Consider the following 21,775-nt stretch of genomic DNA (forward strand, 5'->3'; position numbering starts at 1 on the left):
GTCCAGGTCCAGGGCCTGGTCCAGCAAGAAGGAGAACAACTAGTCTGAGGTGATGGAGACTCCTGGTGTTTGGCTCCTGCATATATACATTATTCATTTCTTGGGTGCTGCTACAGATGTAGCAGCACCCAAGAAATGAATAATGTATATATGCAGGAGCCAAACACCAGGAGTCTCCATCACCTCAGACTAGTTGTTCTCCTTCTTGCTGGACCAGGCCCTGGACCTGGACCAGCAACCTGGTGATGTCAGTCAGCATCCTCCTTGGCTATAGACTAAGGATGAGGTGACTTGCAGTCCTTGTCCAATCTTCTTAGACTTCCATGAGGAAGCAGGGTTTCTTCCAGGGTTGCTCCAGACCCCAGCCAGAGACTGAACCCAAGCCTACAACTGCTGTGATTACTTACTTACTTTTCTAAACCCGACATATCAGAGGAAAGGGAGGGATCAGAGGGAAACTCGGGCTGACCAGTACTTCCTCCCTCTACCTGTCTTACACACACTTCAAGTGGTGTTCAGGACATGCAGGCAGGACATGGAGACAGGTAGTCTTTGACATCCTTAAAGATGGGACCAGAACAAGCACTGGAGAAAAGAGATGGTGCAGTTCTTACCAGGGTGGCAGGTATACCTGGTGGTCTGGGCACTGTGTATTACTTGGAAGGTACAAAATGATGGTTAGGTGGACCGATACCTTGGTCTTGGTCGTCACACTGGAGAATCCTGATCAGTGATCACTGAGTAAGCGAAGCACCTGAAAGCAAATCTACTGCACAATCGTAGGGACAATGAGGTGGGAGAGAGAGCCTTTTCTGAATACTAAGTAATTATAAACAGCAATACCTGAAGACAGATCCGAGGTGTCAGATGGCTGAAGGAGACAAACACGATTTTAAACAGTGCTGGTGACAGAAATTGTTCCAACCTAAGATGCTATTATGGGTCCAGTAAATGTGGACCCATAACCAGCTTGCTTGACCTACAACAAGTGGGGGGTTCCAGGGGCTTCAGAAATGTACAATTGAATGTGAGAGACTACTCTGTGAGCGATGTCAGAGAGGTGAGTTCAAACCACTGCCAAACCACCCCCTCAGCCTGTGCTTCAACGATTCTGATAGTTAGTATGACTCGGGGATGTTGATTCATTTAAGCTAACATAATGATCCTGCTGTAACCAGGTTTGTGATTTTTTTTATGTTTAAGTTGTATTTTGCTGGTTTCACATTTAAGTTAAGTCTGTTTGGGAGCTGACAGTTTCTAAGTGGATGGGGTTTTGAGGGGATAACAGGAGGTGTGAAGCTGCAGAGAGGCGTGTAAGACTGAAACTCTGCTTCCTGGTCCCAACTCTGGATAGTCACGTTTTGGGGGCTTTAATAAATTTGGCCAGATTTCTAGAAATGAGAGCTGCTCCATCCAAAGTGGGATGCATGCCGTGTCTCCTAACAAAACCAGGTTTCCTCCAGAAAGTTTCTCAAGTATCTATAAAGCCCACATCGTTTTTGGGACACCACTTAGACAGCCAGCAATTTAAGGAGGACATGCGGCTAAACAAACTACAGAGTACGACATTGTTTTGGCAAAGTTAAGCACCAATTCAGTAATAATTTCAGTGACCTTCGATTGACATAACCAGGTGTCATTACTGCCGATGTGAATGATAATTTTACTGAATTTATGTTTACCCTTAGCCAGCAGTTTAAAATTTAAAGGTAAAAAACTTGGGCGTGTGGCTTGGTAGAGCTCTCCTTCAAGTCTCATGTAAAAGAGACAACAAAGACTGCCTTTTATCACCTAAGGAATAAATCAGACAAGTTTTATCACTTGACAGTGCAGAGATTGTTGTCCATGAATTTGTGCCTTTGTGCTTGATTACTGTAATGCTCTCCCTACTGGGTTACGGAAGAAAAGTTTTAGAGGTTTACAGATGGTACAAAATGCAGATGCTCACATTTTAACCAAAACTGGGAATTTTGAGCACATTATCCAGTACTGAAATCTCTTCACTGGTTGCCTTGCCAGATTTAAGCAGATTTTAAGGTCCTGTTGCTCACCTACAAGGTATTAAATGGTTTGGCGCCTTCATAGCTCTCAGACCTTTTGTACCTCTATGTTCCATCCTGTGCTCTCCGATCTCAGGATACTGGCCTTCTAAAAGTTCCTAAAACCAGAAGAAAAACTACTACGGAGCCTGCTTTTTTTTTTTTGTGGAACAACCTCGCTCAAGATATTAGGCAGGCATGCTTTGTGGTTTTCAAATCCAAGTGTTAAAGATGCGCTTGTTCCCCCTGTCCTACATGTATTAATTCGATGCCTCAAGTTTTTCCTAGTTCTTATTGCTTTTCCCTTTTGTTTTATCAGTTTTTAAACTGTATTGTTTTTATTATTTATATATATATATATTTATTTTATCTTCAAATACCTGTTCAGCACTTTGTTTGAAAGTGCTTTATAGATTTTTATTTATTTAAGTTTTTATTATTATCAACACTTGGATCAGGACAGCTGATTCCTCCTTTATTGTATAGATTTTACCAGAGAGTTATGCTCTGCAAGTACATAACACTGTAGCTAGGCTTTTTAGAGGAAAAGATACTAAAAAGGAGTACTGAGCTTTGGCAGTTCATGAGGGTCAAACAATAGGTTCTGAGTTGACATGTGGTCTCTGAACCAAGCACACAGACTTGAAGACTTGGGGACACTCACAATCAAGTATTGCATTGCAGCATAGTCATTTTGTGCTATGTTTATATAATAAAAAAAAAAAAAATTAAAAAAAAAAGGAGATACTGTGCAGAAAAAAAAGAGCCAGACAGTCATTCTTTGAAAAAACAATTTTATCCTAGAAAACTGTAGTGTAAAGTTATTTAAAAAAAATTAGGGTTCTTTCACTACAAAAATAGATTCTAGACTGATGCTAAAACACCCAGCATTGTGAGAGATAGTACCAAAATATTTCCTTGTGTGATCTAAATAGCAGCCAACCCCAGTTACAACAGATCCACAGGTAAAGAGTCATTTATATATTAAAAATATTTCAGCACAATAGTTTATAATTACATTCCTAAATTACAGTATTTATTACCTGCAAAAGAAAAAATATTAAAATCAGAACATGCACAAAAATTGCAGTAGTGCATCAGTACCTATGCGTGGTGTAAAGAATGTGTAATGCTAATTAAATGATAAGTCAAAATAACACATCAATCATCTCAGGCATTACTGAACATGTTCCACTGATTTTCTGAATAGCATGGAAGCTCATTAACATAAGAAGAAGAAAAAAAACACTAAAAGTTAAAATCATGCCAACTTTGTCGATATCAATTTAAAAAGTTAAGACATGAAAAAATATAAAGACTATGCATGAAGTGAAAACGCATGATTTGTGTTACATCAATGTTGTATAAACAAACAAAACCAACAAAGAACCCCAAACGAATTAAAATAGTATCACCTAATTCAGACTGAAACGCGCGTTTCCTCTGCGTTTCAGTGTCTCAAGAATTTGTCAAGTTTTTTTTACAGCAACTTGTTAATTTAACACTTTATAATTTTGGACACAACATGTTTTTGCAGGTAGAAATGGGCTTTCCTACAACAAATCACAAATCTAAACTACACAAAATATTTATCAATGTTATTTAAAATCATCCCCCAAATTTCTTCTTCATGTCTCCATGAGGAGATGAAGGCCAGTAAGATATACAGCAGAGTACAGTGACTAGATGGTGATGCTGGTAGTGATAAAGGCCATTAGAACATCAAGTGAATTTAAACAAACAATTTTATACCAAACAAAACAGCTCAGTAGCTTCCATGTCAGATGTAGAAGGCTGATTTGAAGGGATCCGGTCACACGCCAGTAATGTGCCTCATCCAGCTTTGGGTTTAAATGGGTGTGGCCATGCTATGGCAGCAGTGTATGGTCCTTAGGCACATGTGGTGTCACTTCCTTCACATTCTTTGCACCATTACTGAGCCAAAGCCCTAGATGTTCAGAAAGCACTTCTGACAAGAGCCTATTGGTGTCTCTATGAAGGGGCCAGTGTGAGCGCAGCATCAGTAAATGGTGGGATGGGTAAGTCTTTGAGGAGAGGGGTCAGGTGTCAGTAGTGTCAGCTAAAATGGAGGCAAGATCTGTTGCTTAGGTCCACTTTAGACATATCAACATGTCGGTTCTCTGTAAAGATATAGCACAAAAACACCATGAACCAACAGATGTGGATTCAAAAATTGATTGCATGTTTTGCATTTGTAGGAAAGAAAGTGCTACAAAGTCTCACCTCAGCTGTTGAGATAGGCTCCTCACGCTACAGCACTTTTCACATTATTCTCCAGGAATGACCTTTGACAAACAGAAAACAGAATCCATTAACACGATTGGTTACAATTGTCCAACTTCATGTTCACCTTTAAAAACCCAAGAGCTATAATCTCAGCATTTTAAAAGTTTATGATACAATTAGAAAAAGACTGAGCAAGTACAGCTTGTTTGCAAGGCTTACTAGGCAAAAGCCTCTTCTCGCTATAAGGAACATAGAACCGTGCCTTAGATTTGCAAGGTTATATTTAAATAAACCACAAGACTTTCGAAAATGGTTTGGATGATTGAGATTGAAGTAAAGATGTATGGTCAAAATGCACAGTGTGATGTTTGTCGTTAATATTGGAGAAATGTTAGAAGAATTTCTGGGTTGAATGAGTTCAATTTTCTCATAACATATCAAGTGAAAATCTGCAAGAAACAAATGTTGGTAGCTTTTTAAGCCAAAGAATTACGTCAGTTTACTTTTAAAGGTTAATTGGGAAAAATATTAATAGAGTCAGAGTTCTGGGATTAACACCAGCAACGCTGCTTTCCAATCACAGTAACAACACAGACTGAAGTTGCTCAGTACATTTCCCCCCCCCCGGAGGTGCACGCTGCAAACAGTTCTTACAAGCAGATCTAGCTGCACACTGCAGTCATTTTTCCAGCCTGAGAATGGCACAACATCTTTTTTTTCCTTATGTAATTTTTGTACAACTACAAAGAATGTGTTTGTGATACTTGCATTTGATCTCCTTCTAGTGACTTCTGGATCTCCTGAAGTACTTCTGAAAAGAAAAAAACAAAACACAAAAAAACAACTGTAACTAACTATTGCTTTTAACAACACCACACTTTGTCATGACTTGGAGCGTTAGCTCAGTCACAACAAGCCAGCTCACTGGGGAAAAAATGAAGTTGTATCAGTCATGTGCTTATATATGGTTCTGAGACATGTAATTTGGATGTTTCAAATGACAATGTGAGTAAGAGGCTGCAGGACCAGCTCAAAACGGTAGCGTATAATTCAATTACAACTGAAGCCAGATTTTCTTTGAACAACTACAATGTCTGAGGGACATACTATTTGACCTTCCAGGTCTATATTTCAGGATATTCTCCTGCCTTTGTACTCACTCTCATCATTCAGCAAAGCATGCTCCATAACATGTTTAGCTGCATTTTCTGCAATAGATGGCATGTCAACACAGTCAGCCATAGACAAGGTACGTGTAAAAACAGACAGCACATTTAGCATAGCACAGAATTATAAAACACCACAGAACACAGACTCATGTGGCACATGCACATTTACTTACAATGATATTATTTGTTTTTAATTGTTTTACCTGCATCCTCACCATCATGTTTGGCTCTGAAAGGACAGAGAAGACAAAAAGTAATGAAAGCTCATTCTTAGGGATGTTAAAACATATCAATTATTGTAATATGTAAAACATGTAATATTAATATCCTGTTAAAATATTCGTTAAAAGGGGACAATGAACTGGAAGTAAAATGAGTACATTTTGCTGATATAGCCATACTGGCTGATTTCGATCTACAGTCACTGGAAGGTTGATGTCACTTATAAACATTAAGAGAAAATAAAAGACACAAAAACAGCATAACTGACTATATTGGAACTAGTGATTTATACATTGGGAGGAGGAGGCAAAATATGTTATTATAATAATAATAATAATAATAATAATAATAATAATAATGGATTGCATTTATATAGCGCTTTTCAAGGCACCCAAAGCGCTTTACAATTCCACTATTCATTCACTCTCACATTCACACACTGGTGTTGAGGCACGCCTGAGTCAGGACTGTCGGCATCTCTCAGCCTCACGCATTATTTTGGACATTCTATGTCCCAAGAGTGAGTTTCACCAACCAGGGATCAGAACGTCAGACAGCCACTCTGACGGCCATCAAATCCACCAGACCAGACCGCTGTGTCTTTTCCTCTTTTTTTATAAATGCAATTTGCACTTCTGTGTTACACAATATCAGTCTTGCTTCTACTGTTTTTAGCTAACTTCATTTTTACTTTTCTTTCTATCTACACACTCTGCACACATCAGTGAGATTTCTATCTAATGTTTATTATTTCTTCACCAGGGTCAGTCTTTACAATCTTTCACTGTCTTTTATATACTATTTGGCATTATTACAATGTATTTACTCCCATTTAACATGGAAGTTGTAACTACCAGCATCATCTAACAACCTGGCTTAAATTGCCCTACAGCAAACTTTTGTATTCAGCAAACACCAACATGATGAAAACAAGGAAACCTATGAGTACCTATGAGTAGATGAAGCTCCATCTGGCTGTGACTGGTGTTGGTTGGAGCAGCCAGAATGAAGTGGAGCCTCCACCAGACAACGAGGCTCCACAACACAGCGGGTCGACAAAGAGAATCTTTCAAACTCAGACGGGGAGATCAGGTAGAAGCCTGAGGGAGAACAACAGCACACAGGAGCTTAGTGAAAGTGGCAAGCGGGGTGGGGGTGGGGGGACCTATGAATGTAGATAAGTGCACTGGCAAAATGACTGTCCATTGAACAACAACAGCAACAAAAAAACATGACAAAAATCACATTTTAGGAAGAAAATCTCACTTCTAAAAACTCATGGCAGCAGTTACTGAACAGCATGGATGTAAGCGGCATGAGGGTTCTTTCCATTTAAAACCAACAAACATACAAACGAAACAATCCAGTTTTCATAATAATCTGACAGTAAATGGATCTTTTAATCTGATTAACTTATCCCACAATACAAGTCTGTCGGCATGTACTAACACAAATCACAAAATATACAAATTGTAACCCCAGTTTAGCACCATGAAGCCAGTACTTTTTCTGTGAGCGAAATCAAAGTCGTTCTAAAATCAGGTCTTGTTGTACAGGCATCTTGAAACACCTCACATTCCTTATTTGGGCAGTTATTTTGAAGCGTGTGTCTAAATTTTTTTTAAAAGCTGCTTTAGAAATTGCTGTTGCAAAACACTAACACATATTTTAACTCTGAATTCTTTGACTGTCACATGTTTCTTTAGCTCTTTGTGGAAAGTCAGCAACTTGTTACTGATCCCCATCTCTTCAAATGGCTATTAAGGCTAAAGACTTTAGGCTAGAACAAAGACATACATGACTTCTGAAAACTGCTTCTAGAAGGTCGAGCTAGAGACACATCTGTATTGTTGATGTTATATTCTAAAGAGAATGTATTTAGAGCCCCAGTAAAACAGAGGAAGAAACGTGTGCGCAGGTGTCTCTATACCTTGGCCGTGCTTTGTGAAAACACAAGAAGCGATTCCACTGACGTCCTCTCGGCGGATGCAGGGGTAATGTACCTGCATCTTGACGTGTGGCAGTGACACCACGTGAACATCGCCCTGATTGGTCAGGACCAACAAGCCGCTTTCACCATAGTCCTCTGTCCGACTGCTGCCAAACCAGGCCATGCCTACCCTTCGCACTCGAGAGCCATCAACAGCAGTCAGCTTTAATTTCATCTTAGCACTAACTTTTGGCAGCGTGAAAACCTGAACACACACAAAACAAATGCATTGGAATAGAGTTTACAAAATTTTAAGAGGATTGAATATTTCTATCCTACACCTCAATAAATAACAGTAATTGTACGGATATTAAAAATTGTGAGCCTAGACCACATAAATGGCATTCTCTTTAGAGCATAGAACAAGCTAAGACACAACAATGCTCAACAAGTGACATGAACCAATAGTAACTGATTTAATTGTTACTTTTGAGGGCTGTAATCTACAGGTCTTTAAAAATACTACCTGAAAACATAATACTTTTAGAAAAATTTACAAGAAACAAGACATTTTAAGACCACCTTTTCTTTGATATTAACTTTTTAAGACATCTTAATGACCCACTGCAACCCTAGTGCTCCAAGTCTAACCTTAAACTGTTCCTCAGACACGACCAGGAGGTGGTGTGAGCCCTGCATATCAGGTGCGCGAGCCAGGTCGTGAGCCACCTCCAGGGGCTCAGGGAGAGGAGCCCCATGTCCATCTAACACCACAATACCAACAACAGGAGCGCGGTGCATCAGCTGAATCTCCTTGGCTGAAAATAAAGGACGCAAATCAGAGACAACTTTACAAGAGGAGGGCAGAGCTGAGCGATCAGGCCACCACAATGTTAAACCTACATAGTTGAGCTGTGACAGGCTCATCTGCTCTATGCTCGACAGAAGGAAGGCGAAGCATGTAGGCAAACACACAGCCACCATTGGTCCCTGCCCATAGGGAGGGTGTGTTATGTGAACCTACAAGAAAATGAGGAGAAACGTAAGGAAATGGAAACAACCCAAAGTTCTGCCCACTATTCATTTCTGTAGCAAGTGCTGTTTACGTACTATAGTACACGTTTAACACGCAAACTCACTGTCAGAGAGGAAGGTGTCAGCAAAGTAGAGCGTCCGTACTAGGCCAGTGAAAGAGTCGTCTGAAGAGCGAGCTTCAATTTTCCTCTGGACAGGAGCCAGCTCCATCTCTGCCAATTCAGCCTCCAGACGAGCATTTGCCTCTTGGAGCTGCTTAGGCAGATATCAATATATATATAACACATGCGACAACGGAGAAACACGGAACAGATAGCAGAGTCCTTTTTATGATTCTACCTTAGTAGCAGTGTTAACATGTTGTTTTCTTAGAGAGACTCTGCTACGTCTGATTCGTCTAAAGGATTGTCGCAGGGATTTCTTTATGCTCTTCACTCTGGACAGAGGACCCTCCATGGCCAGCTGATCGCTGGGGTTTAGTGTGCACCTAAAAGTTTGAAAACACAATATTAGCACATATGATATGCAGACAGCTGCACAAATACTTTGCTTACTCCTAAAATGTAACAAACAAAGACACAACAAGGCTACAGTTTTTCTCATAACATGTACGGTGACTTGAGCATGAGTGACTGATATATTAGGTTGGAATATCCACCTAGGTAAATATTATATCCCTATATCACTTGTACTGTGTTATAACTGAAGATTTCCTTTGAACATGATGGATGACAGCTGGGACCTGGGCCTGATGCATGAGTGATAACTGATGGATCACTGGGTGGTATCTGGGCTGATGCAGTCTCAGGAGTGGGTGGTAGATAGTACTAAGGCCAGCTGCATGAGTCTACAGGTCAGAGTGACCTGCTGAGAGCCACAGAGGGCAGGTGTGTGTCGCTGTCATAGACTGTCTTGAGTTTGTTTGCGTAACTGTTATTATGATAGCCATTATGGTTTAGATTTGTTTTGGATCAGGTTTTATCAGGTAGTGGTTGGCACTGTTGCCTCGCAGCAAGAAGGTTTGAATCCACCATCTGGGTGAGGCCTTTCTGTGTGGCGTTTCCAGAAGACAATAAATGATTTTTTCTCTCTGTATGTATTATTGTAGGGTCTGCCTTACAATATACAGCCTTGAGGCGACTGTTGTGATTTGACGCTATATAAATAAAATTGAACTGAACTGAATTGAATTTTCTACCCAGTAGTTAACGAATGGTTGTATCAGTTTTAAATTTTGCAAGTTTGAAAGCTTGGCTACATCCAACTTGCTTCTTTGTACTACGAAAGAAAATGATGGCTAAAACACATCCACTAACATGAAACAGATTTCCTGGAAGTTGTAAACACAGTACAGACACACATGTTTCACATCTTTCTTAATGCTTCTCCTTACTTGATCAGGACACTGTTCTTCTGTTGGTAGTCATATAACCCAAACCCATGACTGGTGCCAAAGGCTATCAGCTTCCACTCTGAGTGCAGTGTGAGAGCAGTGACCACAGCTGGGGGCTGGCACTGGACAACAGCAAAGGGCTGGAAGCCTGCAGGAAACATCACTGGGTCTTCCTGGATATCCAGCTGAGTGTGGCCCTGTGAAGGAAGACGACTATCAAATGCTGGAATATGTAGTTGACGGTGTAACAATAGAAAGGTTTTATGATAGCCTTCAGAGCACACATAGTAAGCTAGTTATTATTGTAAATGCAGCATTCAAAGCCTTTTTAGATCACCTATTTTTGTATGCTGTATATGTTTCTGGATTCTGCAAAGTATCAACTTTTGAGTTTTGGCTGCTGCTTATTTCTGGAAGTACAACTGACCTTATTTAGACAAGAGGGTGGATTTCTTAGTTATTAATGCTACTTAGCTTGGTTGCAAAGTTGCATTAATTAAATTTTTCATTCAATCATTTTTGTGCCAGACTGCAAAAACACTTTTTGGGGGAGGCATCTGTAGAGAATGAAAACTCTGTTGGAGACAGAGTAGCACTTAGTAAAACTTCTATACAGCATCTCTGAGTGAAATACTAGTATTTCATTAATCTGTTACCTTACCCTTGATAAGTGCATATGTGTATGTGTACAGAACCCATACAGTATATGAATGTAGCTGAGGCCTGCCAGTTTAGACACTGTCACATATAGTGTAATGCAGTAACACTTAGATTAAAGAAACACATGAACAAAAGGAACCTACAAAAAATTTACAGAGCTCATCTTGAAAAAAGTTTCACAATGCAGGGCCTAAAACATACGGGTCACGTTACAGTGGCCAGATCCGTCCTTCATAATGTCTACAGCTGCTGCATGTCACTGTAAAAACATAAACAAACATAGCGAGTAATCAGTTCTGTTCTTTACCTTCCATCGAAATCCTTCTTGGCCTTGCAGCAAATCCACAACTTTAGCCTCCACGGTTTGCTCTGCTGCCTCGTCATTCAACTCCAACATTAGGATCTGCAAAGTCAAAATAACAGTGGGAATAATCACAATAATGTGATATCAACGTAGGCCTACACACACACACACACACACACACACCACTCTGTCTGCGGACAGTCTTTATCCTTCAAGCTTAGACAATAAGGATTGTCTGTAATATTGCATTCACATCTTCTTGTAGAACTTCAAGAGGTACTTTATGCACTCTTAGTTAATCAGCCAAAGAGGGTCCAGTTTTCCAGTTCAGCCATGGTCCTATCACACACAATTGTATGATAAGTTGTACTTGGACCTGGTGACATCACCCCCCTTGAAATGACGTTTTGGCCAACCCTTGGCATAGCATTTGTGTTGTACCTCATTGATCTCTAGTTGTGAGTAGTTTCTTCCAGCTATTTGAACACTGAGCTACTAGTTGTTTTGCTGTTAGTCTAGATGTTGGGTGTGATTCCATAGGTCCCACATCCACTTCCTGTAACCCCTTCCACTGGGATTCCTTGGTAGTAGCATTCCAACAACCCCATATTCTCATACCTTGTGCACTTATGCCTTCTTGTCTTCTGGTTCCTCAACACTGCCGGTATAGCTTTAGTTACACTTCTCTTGCATATATTCCAAGGTAGGCTTGTGTAGCATGGGGGAGTCTTACTGGATACACATGACAAAGCATGAGAGCCAACCTGGAGTTTGCCAAAAAGCACCTAAAGGACTCAAAATTCTCTGGTCTTATAAGAGAAAGATTGAACTTTTTAGCCTGTAAGCCAAAGCACTATGCCTGGAGGAAACTAGCCATTACAATCCCTGCACTGAAGCATGGTGGTGGCAGCATGATGCTTTGGTTGAGGGAAAAGAGTGTTTATGAATATAAATAAATTCAACACTGAGCGTGAAAAAAACTGACTTCTTAAGCTCTACTACGCCTACATATGCAAGAGGGCGTAAGAATCAACAGAAAAATCTAAATTTCTCTCAAACTTCTACAGAAGGTCAAAGGTCAAGAGCAGGCTTTATCATATATACTGACTTACTAGCAAAGTATAATTCTTAAAACTTAACTCTAACTTGACAAGTAAGAGTTTACCTTACTGATGTAAGTTAAGTGCTTAACTTACTCTACATCAGAGATATGACTTAGCCCAACATGACATAGGTCTGTTGTAAAATTCTCAATAGTCACCTGTCCCGCAGTGCCAGCTACAGTCAGATAACCACTATATTTGCAGAGATGGATCTTCTGGATGCCGAGCCTTGGGTCATCACTGTAGGGGTCAAAACAGCCAACCTAAACAGAAACATGACAAGGGTGAAATTTAGAGTAACACCTCTACTTCCAGCTTTGCCTAATATGCTGCTATGCAAGACCTTGATTAACATTCCTCTTTGACATAAATCTTAAAATAAATAACTGCTGTTAATTTAAAGTAAAATAATATGTTAATTTTAATGCTAATTAAGATTAATTATAAATTCATTAGCATGGTTGCCTCAGAGCAAGCACGTCCTGGGTTCTAAATAACCATCTGGCCAGAAGCTTACTGTGTGGAGTGCCCTCCTCCCACAGCCCAAAGACATGCACTTAGTGGGGTTATGTATACATAGTTTACTCAGGAATTATTAAAGTATTCTGATTTTAGTGATTCAAAATTGCCCATTGATAATTTTTTTGCATTTAAGAACACTTTTTCTTAAAAAAACAACAACAAAAAAAAAAATTATACACACACACACGAATTCTAATATTCTAGTTCTAGTTTTGTTGAGAAATGTTATATGCGGTCAAACTTGGAAACCTTGCCATTTATAAAATGCTAACCAACGAGCAGCTCATTTGGAAAGACCTGTGTTTTTTCTATTTGAATATTGATCATTGCTCATTATTCGATTACTCAACTAATTGATGGAATTTGTGATAGAATACCTGAATAATACTTAAAATAAGTCCCAATGTCGTGACATTTCTTTATATTCACCTTAAAATATAAATGAAAATGCTCTTTTCTATAGATTAGATTAGAAAAACATACCTTTCTAAATGGAGGCCATTCTCCTTCAGTCCCTTGGTTCATGTTGTCATTGGGGTCAGCATCTGTGTGGAATACTCCAGCTGTGCTCAGCTTGTACATGGGATAGAGACAGACTCCTGATGCATCCCAGAAACGAACTGTGCCATCCTCATGCCTATATACACAGCAGTGTTAGAATAATTTTTACAACTTCAAAAAGACCTTTCAATAAATGTGAATGAAGGCGACCGTACTAACCCCGTGAGGAGCAGATCTCTCTGTGGAGGATCTGGGGCCAGGTTCTGACCTCCTGTTACTGGCCACGGCTGACACGAAGAAAGAAAATTAGTAAGAAAACAGTAAGAAAACTTGATGTCCTCAACCATCATCTTATATTCAAGATGCACCATTCAAGTTATGATGAACAGCCTTTTAGGGGATTCTTTAGAGTCTCATACAGTGGTAACATTTCCCATCAGTAATAATATTGGCACTTAATGGGGTGACTGTATAGCCTGTGTTTTTACAGATTCACAGAAAAAGTGAAAACCTGTCATGCAGTCAGAGAAATATAAATATGACGGGACATTATTTTCAATTTACAAAGATATTTACCTTTTTTGAGTAGTGTGCATTCTGATGCTTTCCAGCAGCGAAGATCCTCTCCCACAGTTTGAGGGGAATGGTGGAGACATGATGTGAGCATGTTATGGCTGAACTATGAAGGGGGACCAAGTAAGGAGTCTGTATGATGGGCCAGCCCTCAGTCTGCAAGTCAATAACTACCAGCTCCTCCTCCACCAGGACAACCAGGGCACTGGGCTCTCCTGCAGGAAGATACACAGCAGCTAATAAACTGAGATCTGGGATATGCTTGTGTCTCTTGTCAAAACTGCTCTCATTTTTCTGGGCTGCTGTGATGAATAAATTACAATTACACAAGAGAGTTATGTTCAACTTTACACAAACCCTTGTCAATTCAAACTGTAGTAACCTTGCCTTATCTGGCAAGTTGTCTTTGGCTACGTTCACACTGCAGGTCTTAATGCTCAATTCCAATTTTTTGATCAAATCCGATGTTTTTGCCTGCTCGTTCACACTACAAATAAAATGTGACAGCAAACGCGCTCTAGTGTGAACCCTCAAAGCGGCCCGCATGCGCAAAAGAAGACGTCACACACAACGCGCGCTCTGTTCAGACCCAGACCAAACAGTATTGTTTGACCGATGGCCTTAATATAAAGACTTGTTTCGGACTTTACGTTTCCCAATTTTGCTTTAAGTTATAAAGTTATTTTGTTATTTACAAATGGCCTAATAATGATCCTTATTGCTGTTTTAGAGAGGAGTGGTGCTTCAAAAGATAGTTGGAAATTTCTGTCAGAATCTGCAGATTATACAGTACAAATAAAATGTTCACGTTCCTCCAACGTTGTCTTCCCAACAGTTTCACTAACATCTACACTGGATGGCCAGGAAGCATTCATATGATATGGATATGAGTCGCATAGGGTCAAAAAAGTCAGATTTGATGCGCTTTCGCCTGCAGTGTGAACGTAGCCTTTGTCTGTGTGTGGTGTGGTCAGGTGATCAGAGATTGGGAACACCTGGGTACAGTATTGGTTGATATAAGAGTACGCTCTACTTGTTCCCTCAGAAAGAGCGATTCCTCTGCTCCTGAGGATCATGTGCTGTAAAACTGTTTTGTTGTTTTTATCCAAATATTTAACTCACCAAGCTAGCTCATATGCAAAATTCCAACCCTACTGACTGACACATCTCATGTTCAGCTCAGTTAATTTCAAATAAAGCCGTTTATTCTTTTACCTGACTAACTACTAGGGGTGCAACGATACACAAAATTCACGGTTCGGTTCGATACTTTGGTGTCACGGTTCGATATTTTTTCGATACAAAAAAATGTTCATGCATTTTTAATTTGTCATTTATTAAAATTATAAATATATATTTTAACTCAAAAGTACAGTTTTTAAATTTAACCCTAACCCTTGTGCGTGTTTTTTATTTTGACAGCGAATGCGCACCTGCGGACCACTTATGTGCAGCCCTGGTTATTTAGCTCGTCATATCGCAGCCACAGAAATTCTTTTGTCCATGAAACCATAAAGCTGCACTTTCTTTTTGCCTTATAGTCTGATTTGTCATAACTTCTCCGTTTTGTGGTAAGCTTTTCTTTGGCTGTCACTTCTTCACCCTGACCTGTCTTATTTGGCTCAGCAGAACTGAAATGCTTTTACACGCTCACTCACATAAGCTCAGCGATCCTCTGCGTGATAAACCTCTCACATGTTTAAGCTGCGGGAGATTTCACTTGTCATGTTTGCATAGTAAGCTAACAATTAATAAGACGATGTCAGAGGAATTGGTGCACAAATTATCATCACTCACAGATCAGTGCTGTCGCTCTCTATACACAGTTCACGCGATTGCAAAGTGAAAGCAAAAAAACAAGCGCAAATTCAAACGCGACTTCAATATGTCACATATTGACAGTGGCTCACCGATGCCAATGACATAATTACCCAGCTACATTTCTGAAAGAATGCAAAAGCATTGACATATATTTTTCCTACAATAGCCCGACGGGCAGGGAAGAGATAGATTTTGGTAGCCCGACTGAAAAAATCGCTAGCTTCGGGACGTCGGGCTAGCGATATTGCAAGCCCTGTATCTGATTGAGGAATCACTCATCTTTGGAAAAGAGAGTTTATTACAGAGAAATGGCTCTTTCCAAAATAAAAGCTATACTATCCGCTTCTTCTGGGCTATATTCTCAGCAGCATAAGGAGAATCATGTGCTAACAGCTGTCTAAATGACTCGGCTAAAGTTAGTAGCATGCTTGCTTTTTTTTGTCTGCTTCCACTTGTCTTTGCACTAGGATGATGTCGGCGTAAATGTGCAGTCATATTCGTTGTGTTCCCACTAGTGCTTTCAGGTTAATCTCGTTGAAATGACGTTAACGCCACAACACGGCAAATCTCCGTTAACGAGCTACCGCCGATCGCTCCGTGCATGGGGCTAGACGGCCAACACGTTAACGAGCTAACTGCGCTAACACACTAGTTCACACCAATGTAATTGAGCATTGCGTGGCACATCCAACATACTGTTTTACTTTAGTCCATGACTCGCTTACCTTCAGGGTCATACGTCACATGAAAACCAAAATAATTCCAAACGCCAGATCTGAATGTTGCAAGGAGAGCTTAACTTCTGTCTCGCTAGCTTGCCCTGCGCTCTTCCTTCTGACTATGCTGTCTGTGTTGAGCGCTCAGTGGATCTGCGCTGGACAGTGCAGCCTAGGCGGAGTAGTCGAACGCAGATTCACTGAGCGCTCAACACAGACAGCATCGTCAGAAGGAAAATTGATAAAATAAATTACAAATGTTGTATTGTTCGATACATATGCGTACCGAACCGAAAGCACTGTATCGAACGGTTCAATATCGATACGAATATCGTTGCACCCCTACTAACTACATCACCTACCGTTACTTGTTATCACTTTTTAGCAAATTGTGACATAACAAATAGCACTACATGGTTCAAAGCAATTAACTGATGTCATTCACTTTCTGATAGGCCCAAAAACTCTTGACTGTTATTGAGTGTTATTTTTTTCTAATGGGGGATTTGACATCATTTGTCTTTTCTACATTTGGTTTATGAGTATTCCCCCCAAATAACATCAATATCATGATTAATATGTTTTGGCATTTAAACTGTGTTCATTAATGTTTGTTCACTTATTATAACTGCGTCCTTCTACACAGCAACAAAGTAACAAAGTCTAAGTAAGTTAAACACTGAAGCAGTGTTCCCCTGTGTATTTAGTATGTTTGTGCACTCTTTATAGGACCTAACAACATCAGAGACTGGGGAACATAGATCTTCAATGCTGTCAAATACTTTAAGAGTCCCATATTTAAATGTGCTGTAATTTTGTTGCCAGTTTGTTGGTGTGTGTGGCCTGCCTGTGTGCTCCGGTCCATCTCTAATGACGAAGAAGTCGATGATCCTGGAGGTAAAGTCCAAGGCCACGTGGTTTTTACCATGGATCACTGTAATACAGTGTCTGTCCCCATAACTGGCCCTGGGCATACCACCACTGAACAGCAGGAATGGAGGCCTACACAAACACGCAAACATACGTACACACAAGGTTCAAGTTCAGTTCCATTTGTTCAGTGATTAATGTGTAACAGCGGCTCACATAACATATCTGAGAAGTTAAATATTAGAAAGGTGACGACATCACTTTCACTGAAGGAAGCTGACAAAAAGATTTATTTCACCGGTGGATGACGTCATCTTACCCTTCTTCTGTAGGGAGCTGAACTATTTTAGAAATGGCCTTGCAGGGAAAATGTCCTGCAATTATAAAACACAAGTAACCATGAGGCCTAAACCTTTTTACTTTGTGATTAATAAAACAGTGGAGAGCTTCCTCTTTACCATAAGGAATGTCTGATTTCTCTTCCTCGTTCGTGTCCTGCCCCCCCACCATCCATCGACAATAGCTTCCATCGCTGTGTGAACTCAGAATGTACTTTCCGTCCTCAGTCCAACACACACTCTCCAGTTGCTATGGTTAGATTACACAGTATTCAGTCAGTTTATATATTGGCAGCTGGTGTTCTGTTCAGGCGTACGTTACATGACAGGTACCTGTGTGGCAGGAATGTGCTGGATGGCAAGTTTTTTCTCCAAATCCCAGATGACCATGAGGCCACGTCCATAGCCAATGATGACCTGATCTGGATCGACCGGGTTCTCTTGTAAGGCCTCAACGTGTTCTAGATTTCTGCGACCGATGTAGTCATCAGGTACGCTGTACACAACAAGCAGAGGAAATAATTCAAGAGAATATCAGTCTTATTATTGATGCACAGGGGATGACAGGCAATATATTCTATTATACTGTGCAGTGTTGGGAAGGTTACTTTTAAAATGTTACTCCCCAACACTGATACTGTGTGACAGCAGTTTAGCAGTAACACTTTTTTAAACACTTGAAGTGAGCAGACTGATATTTATAATGTACAGAGTGCTCATTTCCACTGTAATACATGCTCTGAAAGTGACTAAAGAATAGGGCTGTTCGATATAACGATATATATCGGATGACGATATAAAAACGTCTATCGTTTCATTTTACGCTATCGTTTGTTTCGTGGTGTCGCAAAATAAACTGTTTACGGCAATATTTTTTTCATCGTTTTGATGGTCACTGTAGTGGCTATATTCATTTCTCTTTCTCTTATATTTAATATAACCACACTACGGACGGACAAGCGCCTGTTTTTATGGGTTGTCGTTAGCAACAACAACGGTAAAACGGGACGATAGAGGTTTTATATCGGGATATGAGATTTTGGTCATATCGCACAGCCCTACTAAAGAATAATGTAAATTTCCAGACACAAACTGTAGCGTTGAGCTTAGGGATGGGTATTGAAAACTGGTTCTTGTTGAGAACCGGTTCCCACTGTTTCAATTCCTTGGAATTGTTTGCCATTTTTGCAAATGATACCCTTATCGATTCCAGTCGCCCCGAATGACGTCACCACGTTGCGGAGCGTCATTTACCTGGCAGGAAACACGGCGGCTCAAACGCTCAAAAGTTTGGTTTTACTTTACGAGAACGGATGACAACAGGGCAACTTGCAAAACTTGAAAAGTAGATATTTCATTTAAGGGAGGAAACACTACGAATATGCAAAAGCATTTGCTCACAAAACACGCGATGACCTTAACTGAATGTCATGTTTTTAATTCCGCTCCGGACTCGTGAATCTCAACCCAGCAGCAGCGGTAACGTTTGCATGCCCTTTCCCGTTAATGCGGCAGGTAAATAATCAACAGTGCATATTATGTTAGCGCGAGCTGCCTTATTACAAAACCTGCCATTACTGTGCGTTTAGGTGACCATGATGAGAGAGACAGAGTCTGACCCAGATGCTGGCAGTTGTCGCTGCAGTCTACCGGTAGCGTCTCCTTTCAGGCCAGGATAGACGAATGTCACCGAGCAGTGACTCAGTTTGTGGTAAAAGGCTTGAACCCATTTGCCACAGCAGATGGCCCCAATTTTCGGTAAGTGTGTTTAATTGTAGGCAGGGACATTACTGGATATTCTTGTGTAGTTGCTACAGAATAATTTATGTTATACTTTGTTATTGCTACAGACGAATATTTATTTTATTATTTTACATTTACAATTTTTTTCCCCCGGGGACCCTGTGACACCCCATTGAAGAGCCGTAGGCTGGATCCTTAAGGATCTCTGTTGGGTTTGTAAGGCCATGTTACTCCTAAATTTCTATCTTGTTCAAAGAGAAGATATAAAACAAATTTCTAAGCTAATCGACCTTAGTGTTCTCCTTTTTTAAAAAGAATCGATAAAGAATCGAATCGTTAAACAGAATCGAAAATGGAATCGGAATCGTGAAAATCTTATCAATACCCATCCCTAGTTGAGCTACAATCTGCTCTATCCAGCATTCAGCCACAAGTGCAAACAGCAGCTAAATACAATATTTTATGTGACGAGAAGGATATTTCTTGTTCCTAGCAGAAAACAAAATTTTAAAACAACAAAACTAACGCAACAATAGGTGCTTTCAAACAGAAAAAACTCCCTCTAGTAACTGTAGCAGTTTCACTTTTTTTTTTATGTCTATGCTGCAGAAACTAACAACTGTCATAGTCCTTAGCAGCATATAGTATGCAACTGTCTGTAACATGTGTTTTAATTTGCCTACCTGCTGGCAATTTGGTCAAGGCTGATGTTCCTCTCTTCCAGCTCTCTGAATCCTGGAACTTCAACTACAAATACATGTCCACCTTCTGTCCCCAACAGCAGCAGCTCACCTGAGGAGTGGGCCAGTACTGCTGTCACTCTGGTCACGCTTGGAGGGGCACTGAGAGGAGGAGGAGGAAGGAGAAAAGTGGCATCACTTGGCAACTTTTTGATCAAAGGCATGGGTAGATGTCCTGTGACCTGTACAACTAAGCAAATTCTACATATTCATATCTCTTCTTTATCTGGCTTTACTTAGCTTAACAAGTCAAATAATAATAATAACAATAATAATAATAATAATAATAATAATAATAATGGATTGCATTTATATAGCACTTTTCTAGGCACCCAAAGCGCTTTACAATTCCACTATTCAGTCACACACTGGTGGAGGCAGCTACAGTTGTAGCCACAGCTGCCCTGGGGCAGACTGACAGAAGCGCGGCTGCCATATCGCACCATTGGCCCCTGTGGCCAATAGGCCATTTCTCAAAAAGTTTACTGTGGAGAAAGGAAAACGATAGGTGGAAATATGTGGTTTACCCAGGTGGTCCAGTCAGCGTGAAGCGTCCTATTTCAAGAAGTTCCGAAAGTCCATTGTGTCCTCTTAGAGTCCACATGTGCAAACTGTTGTCATCCAGCAAAGTAACCAGCTCAACCTGAATAAGAGTCACAAATAATCAGAGATATAATAAAATGTATTCCCTGATACACACTATTGAGAACAGCACTATAGTACAAGCTCAATAAAACAAAATTCTGCTGGCATTCTATGTTGTGTGATTTATATCAAACATTACCTGGTGGGGCATGAAGTGCACCTGTGTGACAGCAGCATTCTCATCATGTAGCCCCATGAACTCCACACCTGGAGCTCCATATCTGAACAATGGTTAAGCACAGACTCCATTTATCATAGTTGCAATCATACTAACATACTAGCACACTGGGAAGAGCTAAGCTAATGCACATTTAGTAAGATGGTCTATTTTACACAGAGAAATCCAAAACTTTAAGTCCTAATTTCAGGGAGGCATCTCAGTGTTTGAGGGGACGCCAAGATACTATGTACAGGGAATTAGAGCCAGAAATCTTCTTGCTTTAGAAGTCACAACTTAGACCTCCTCTCTCCTTTGGGTGGCGCTGTCACTTGGTGTTCCCTCTCTCTGCAGTAGAGGATCACTTCCTGGTCCAACACACAGTGGTGTTTTTGTGTAGCAATTTAATTAAAAACTAATAGATAACTTATTTATTTCATAGTGTAATCTTCCCATGCTTCATCCAAAGCACACACTCTGTGTATTCACTTGCTAATTTATAGTCACAGTATTCACTCACTGTGTCTTTAAGGACTCGCTAGCAGCATGGCCTCTTCACCTGTCCCTCCTACACTTTCCTGCTTGTTGTGTCACATGTTTAGTTACTCCTCAGCCTCCTTTAGCAGTAATCCTACTTGTACTATATGTAGCCTATTTGCAGCTCTGGAGGCCAAGATCACTGAATTAGAGACTCCACACACAGCATCCACATCTGCACCACGAGTAAAACAGTGAAATGTGGATTATTAAACATTAGGCCTCTCTCTCCCAAGTCTCTGTTAGTACATGACTTAATAATTGATCAACAAATTGACTTACTCTTCCTTACAGAAACCTGGTTACAGCAGGATGATTATGTTAGCTTAAATGAATCAACACCCCCCCCGAGTCATTCTATCTGAAACCTTGAAGCAGGCCGAGGAGGAGGTGTGGCAGCAATTTTCAACACCAGCTTATTAATCAACCAAAGACCAAGACAGAGTTTTAATTCATTTGAAAGCCTGATGCTCAGCCTTGTCCACCCCAGCTGAAAAACTCAAATAACAG

General features: G+C 40.3%; 1 protein-coding gene across 1 annotated transcript in view; it reads right to left on the minus strand.

The window, feature by feature from the left end:
* Positions 1-2,816: 2,816 nt before the first annotated feature.
* Positions 2,817-21,775, minus strand: part of llgl2 (LLGL scribble cell polarity complex component 2) — a 49,285-nt gene continuing 30,326 nt past the window's right edge. The window contains exons 4-27 of the mRNA XM_040038568.1: positions 20,711-20,792; positions 20,454-20,569; positions 19,870-20,028; positions 17,777-17,939; positions 17,564-17,693; positions 17,425-17,479; positions 17,083-17,237; positions 13,702-13,913; positions 13,345-13,412; positions 13,108-13,261; positions 12,261-12,365; positions 11,003-11,098; positions 10,036-10,232; positions 8,982-9,129; positions 8,747-8,894; positions 8,511-8,627; positions 8,259-8,425; positions 7,608-7,872; positions 6,627-6,777; positions 5,659-5,684; positions 5,447-5,494; positions 5,055-5,097; positions 4,284-4,345; positions 2,817-4,180 (exon numbers count right to left, since the gene is read on the minus strand). Coding sequence (XP_039894502.1) covers positions 4,306-4,345; positions 5,055-5,097; positions 5,447-5,494; positions 5,659-5,684; positions 6,627-6,777; positions 7,608-7,872; positions 8,259-8,425; positions 8,511-8,627; positions 8,747-8,894; positions 8,982-9,129; positions 10,036-10,232; positions 11,003-11,098; positions 12,261-12,365; positions 13,108-13,261; positions 13,345-13,412; positions 13,702-13,913; positions 17,083-17,237; positions 17,425-17,479; positions 17,564-17,693; positions 17,777-17,939; positions 19,870-20,028; positions 20,454-20,569; positions 20,711-20,792 — 2,845 coding nt within the window. The 3' untranslated portion in view covers positions 2,817-4,180; positions 4,284-4,305. The remainder of the gene's footprint in view (positions 4,181-4,283; positions 4,346-5,054; positions 5,098-5,446; positions 5,495-5,658; positions 5,685-6,626; positions 6,778-7,607; positions 7,873-8,258; positions 8,426-8,510; positions 8,628-8,746; positions 8,895-8,981; positions 9,130-10,035; positions 10,233-11,002; positions 11,099-12,260; positions 12,366-13,107; positions 13,262-13,344; positions 13,413-13,701; positions 13,914-17,082; positions 17,238-17,424; positions 17,480-17,563; positions 17,694-17,776; positions 17,940-19,869; positions 20,029-20,453; positions 20,570-20,710; positions 20,793-21,775) is intronic.

This window comes from Simochromis diagramma, unplaced genomic scaffold (assembly GCF_900408965.1).
Source record: "Simochromis diagramma unplaced genomic scaffold, fSimDia1.1 OVJJ01000617.1, whole genome shotgun sequence".
Taxonomy (NCBI): domain Eukaryota; kingdom Metazoa; phylum Chordata; class Actinopteri; order Cichliformes; family Cichlidae; genus Simochromis; species Simochromis diagramma.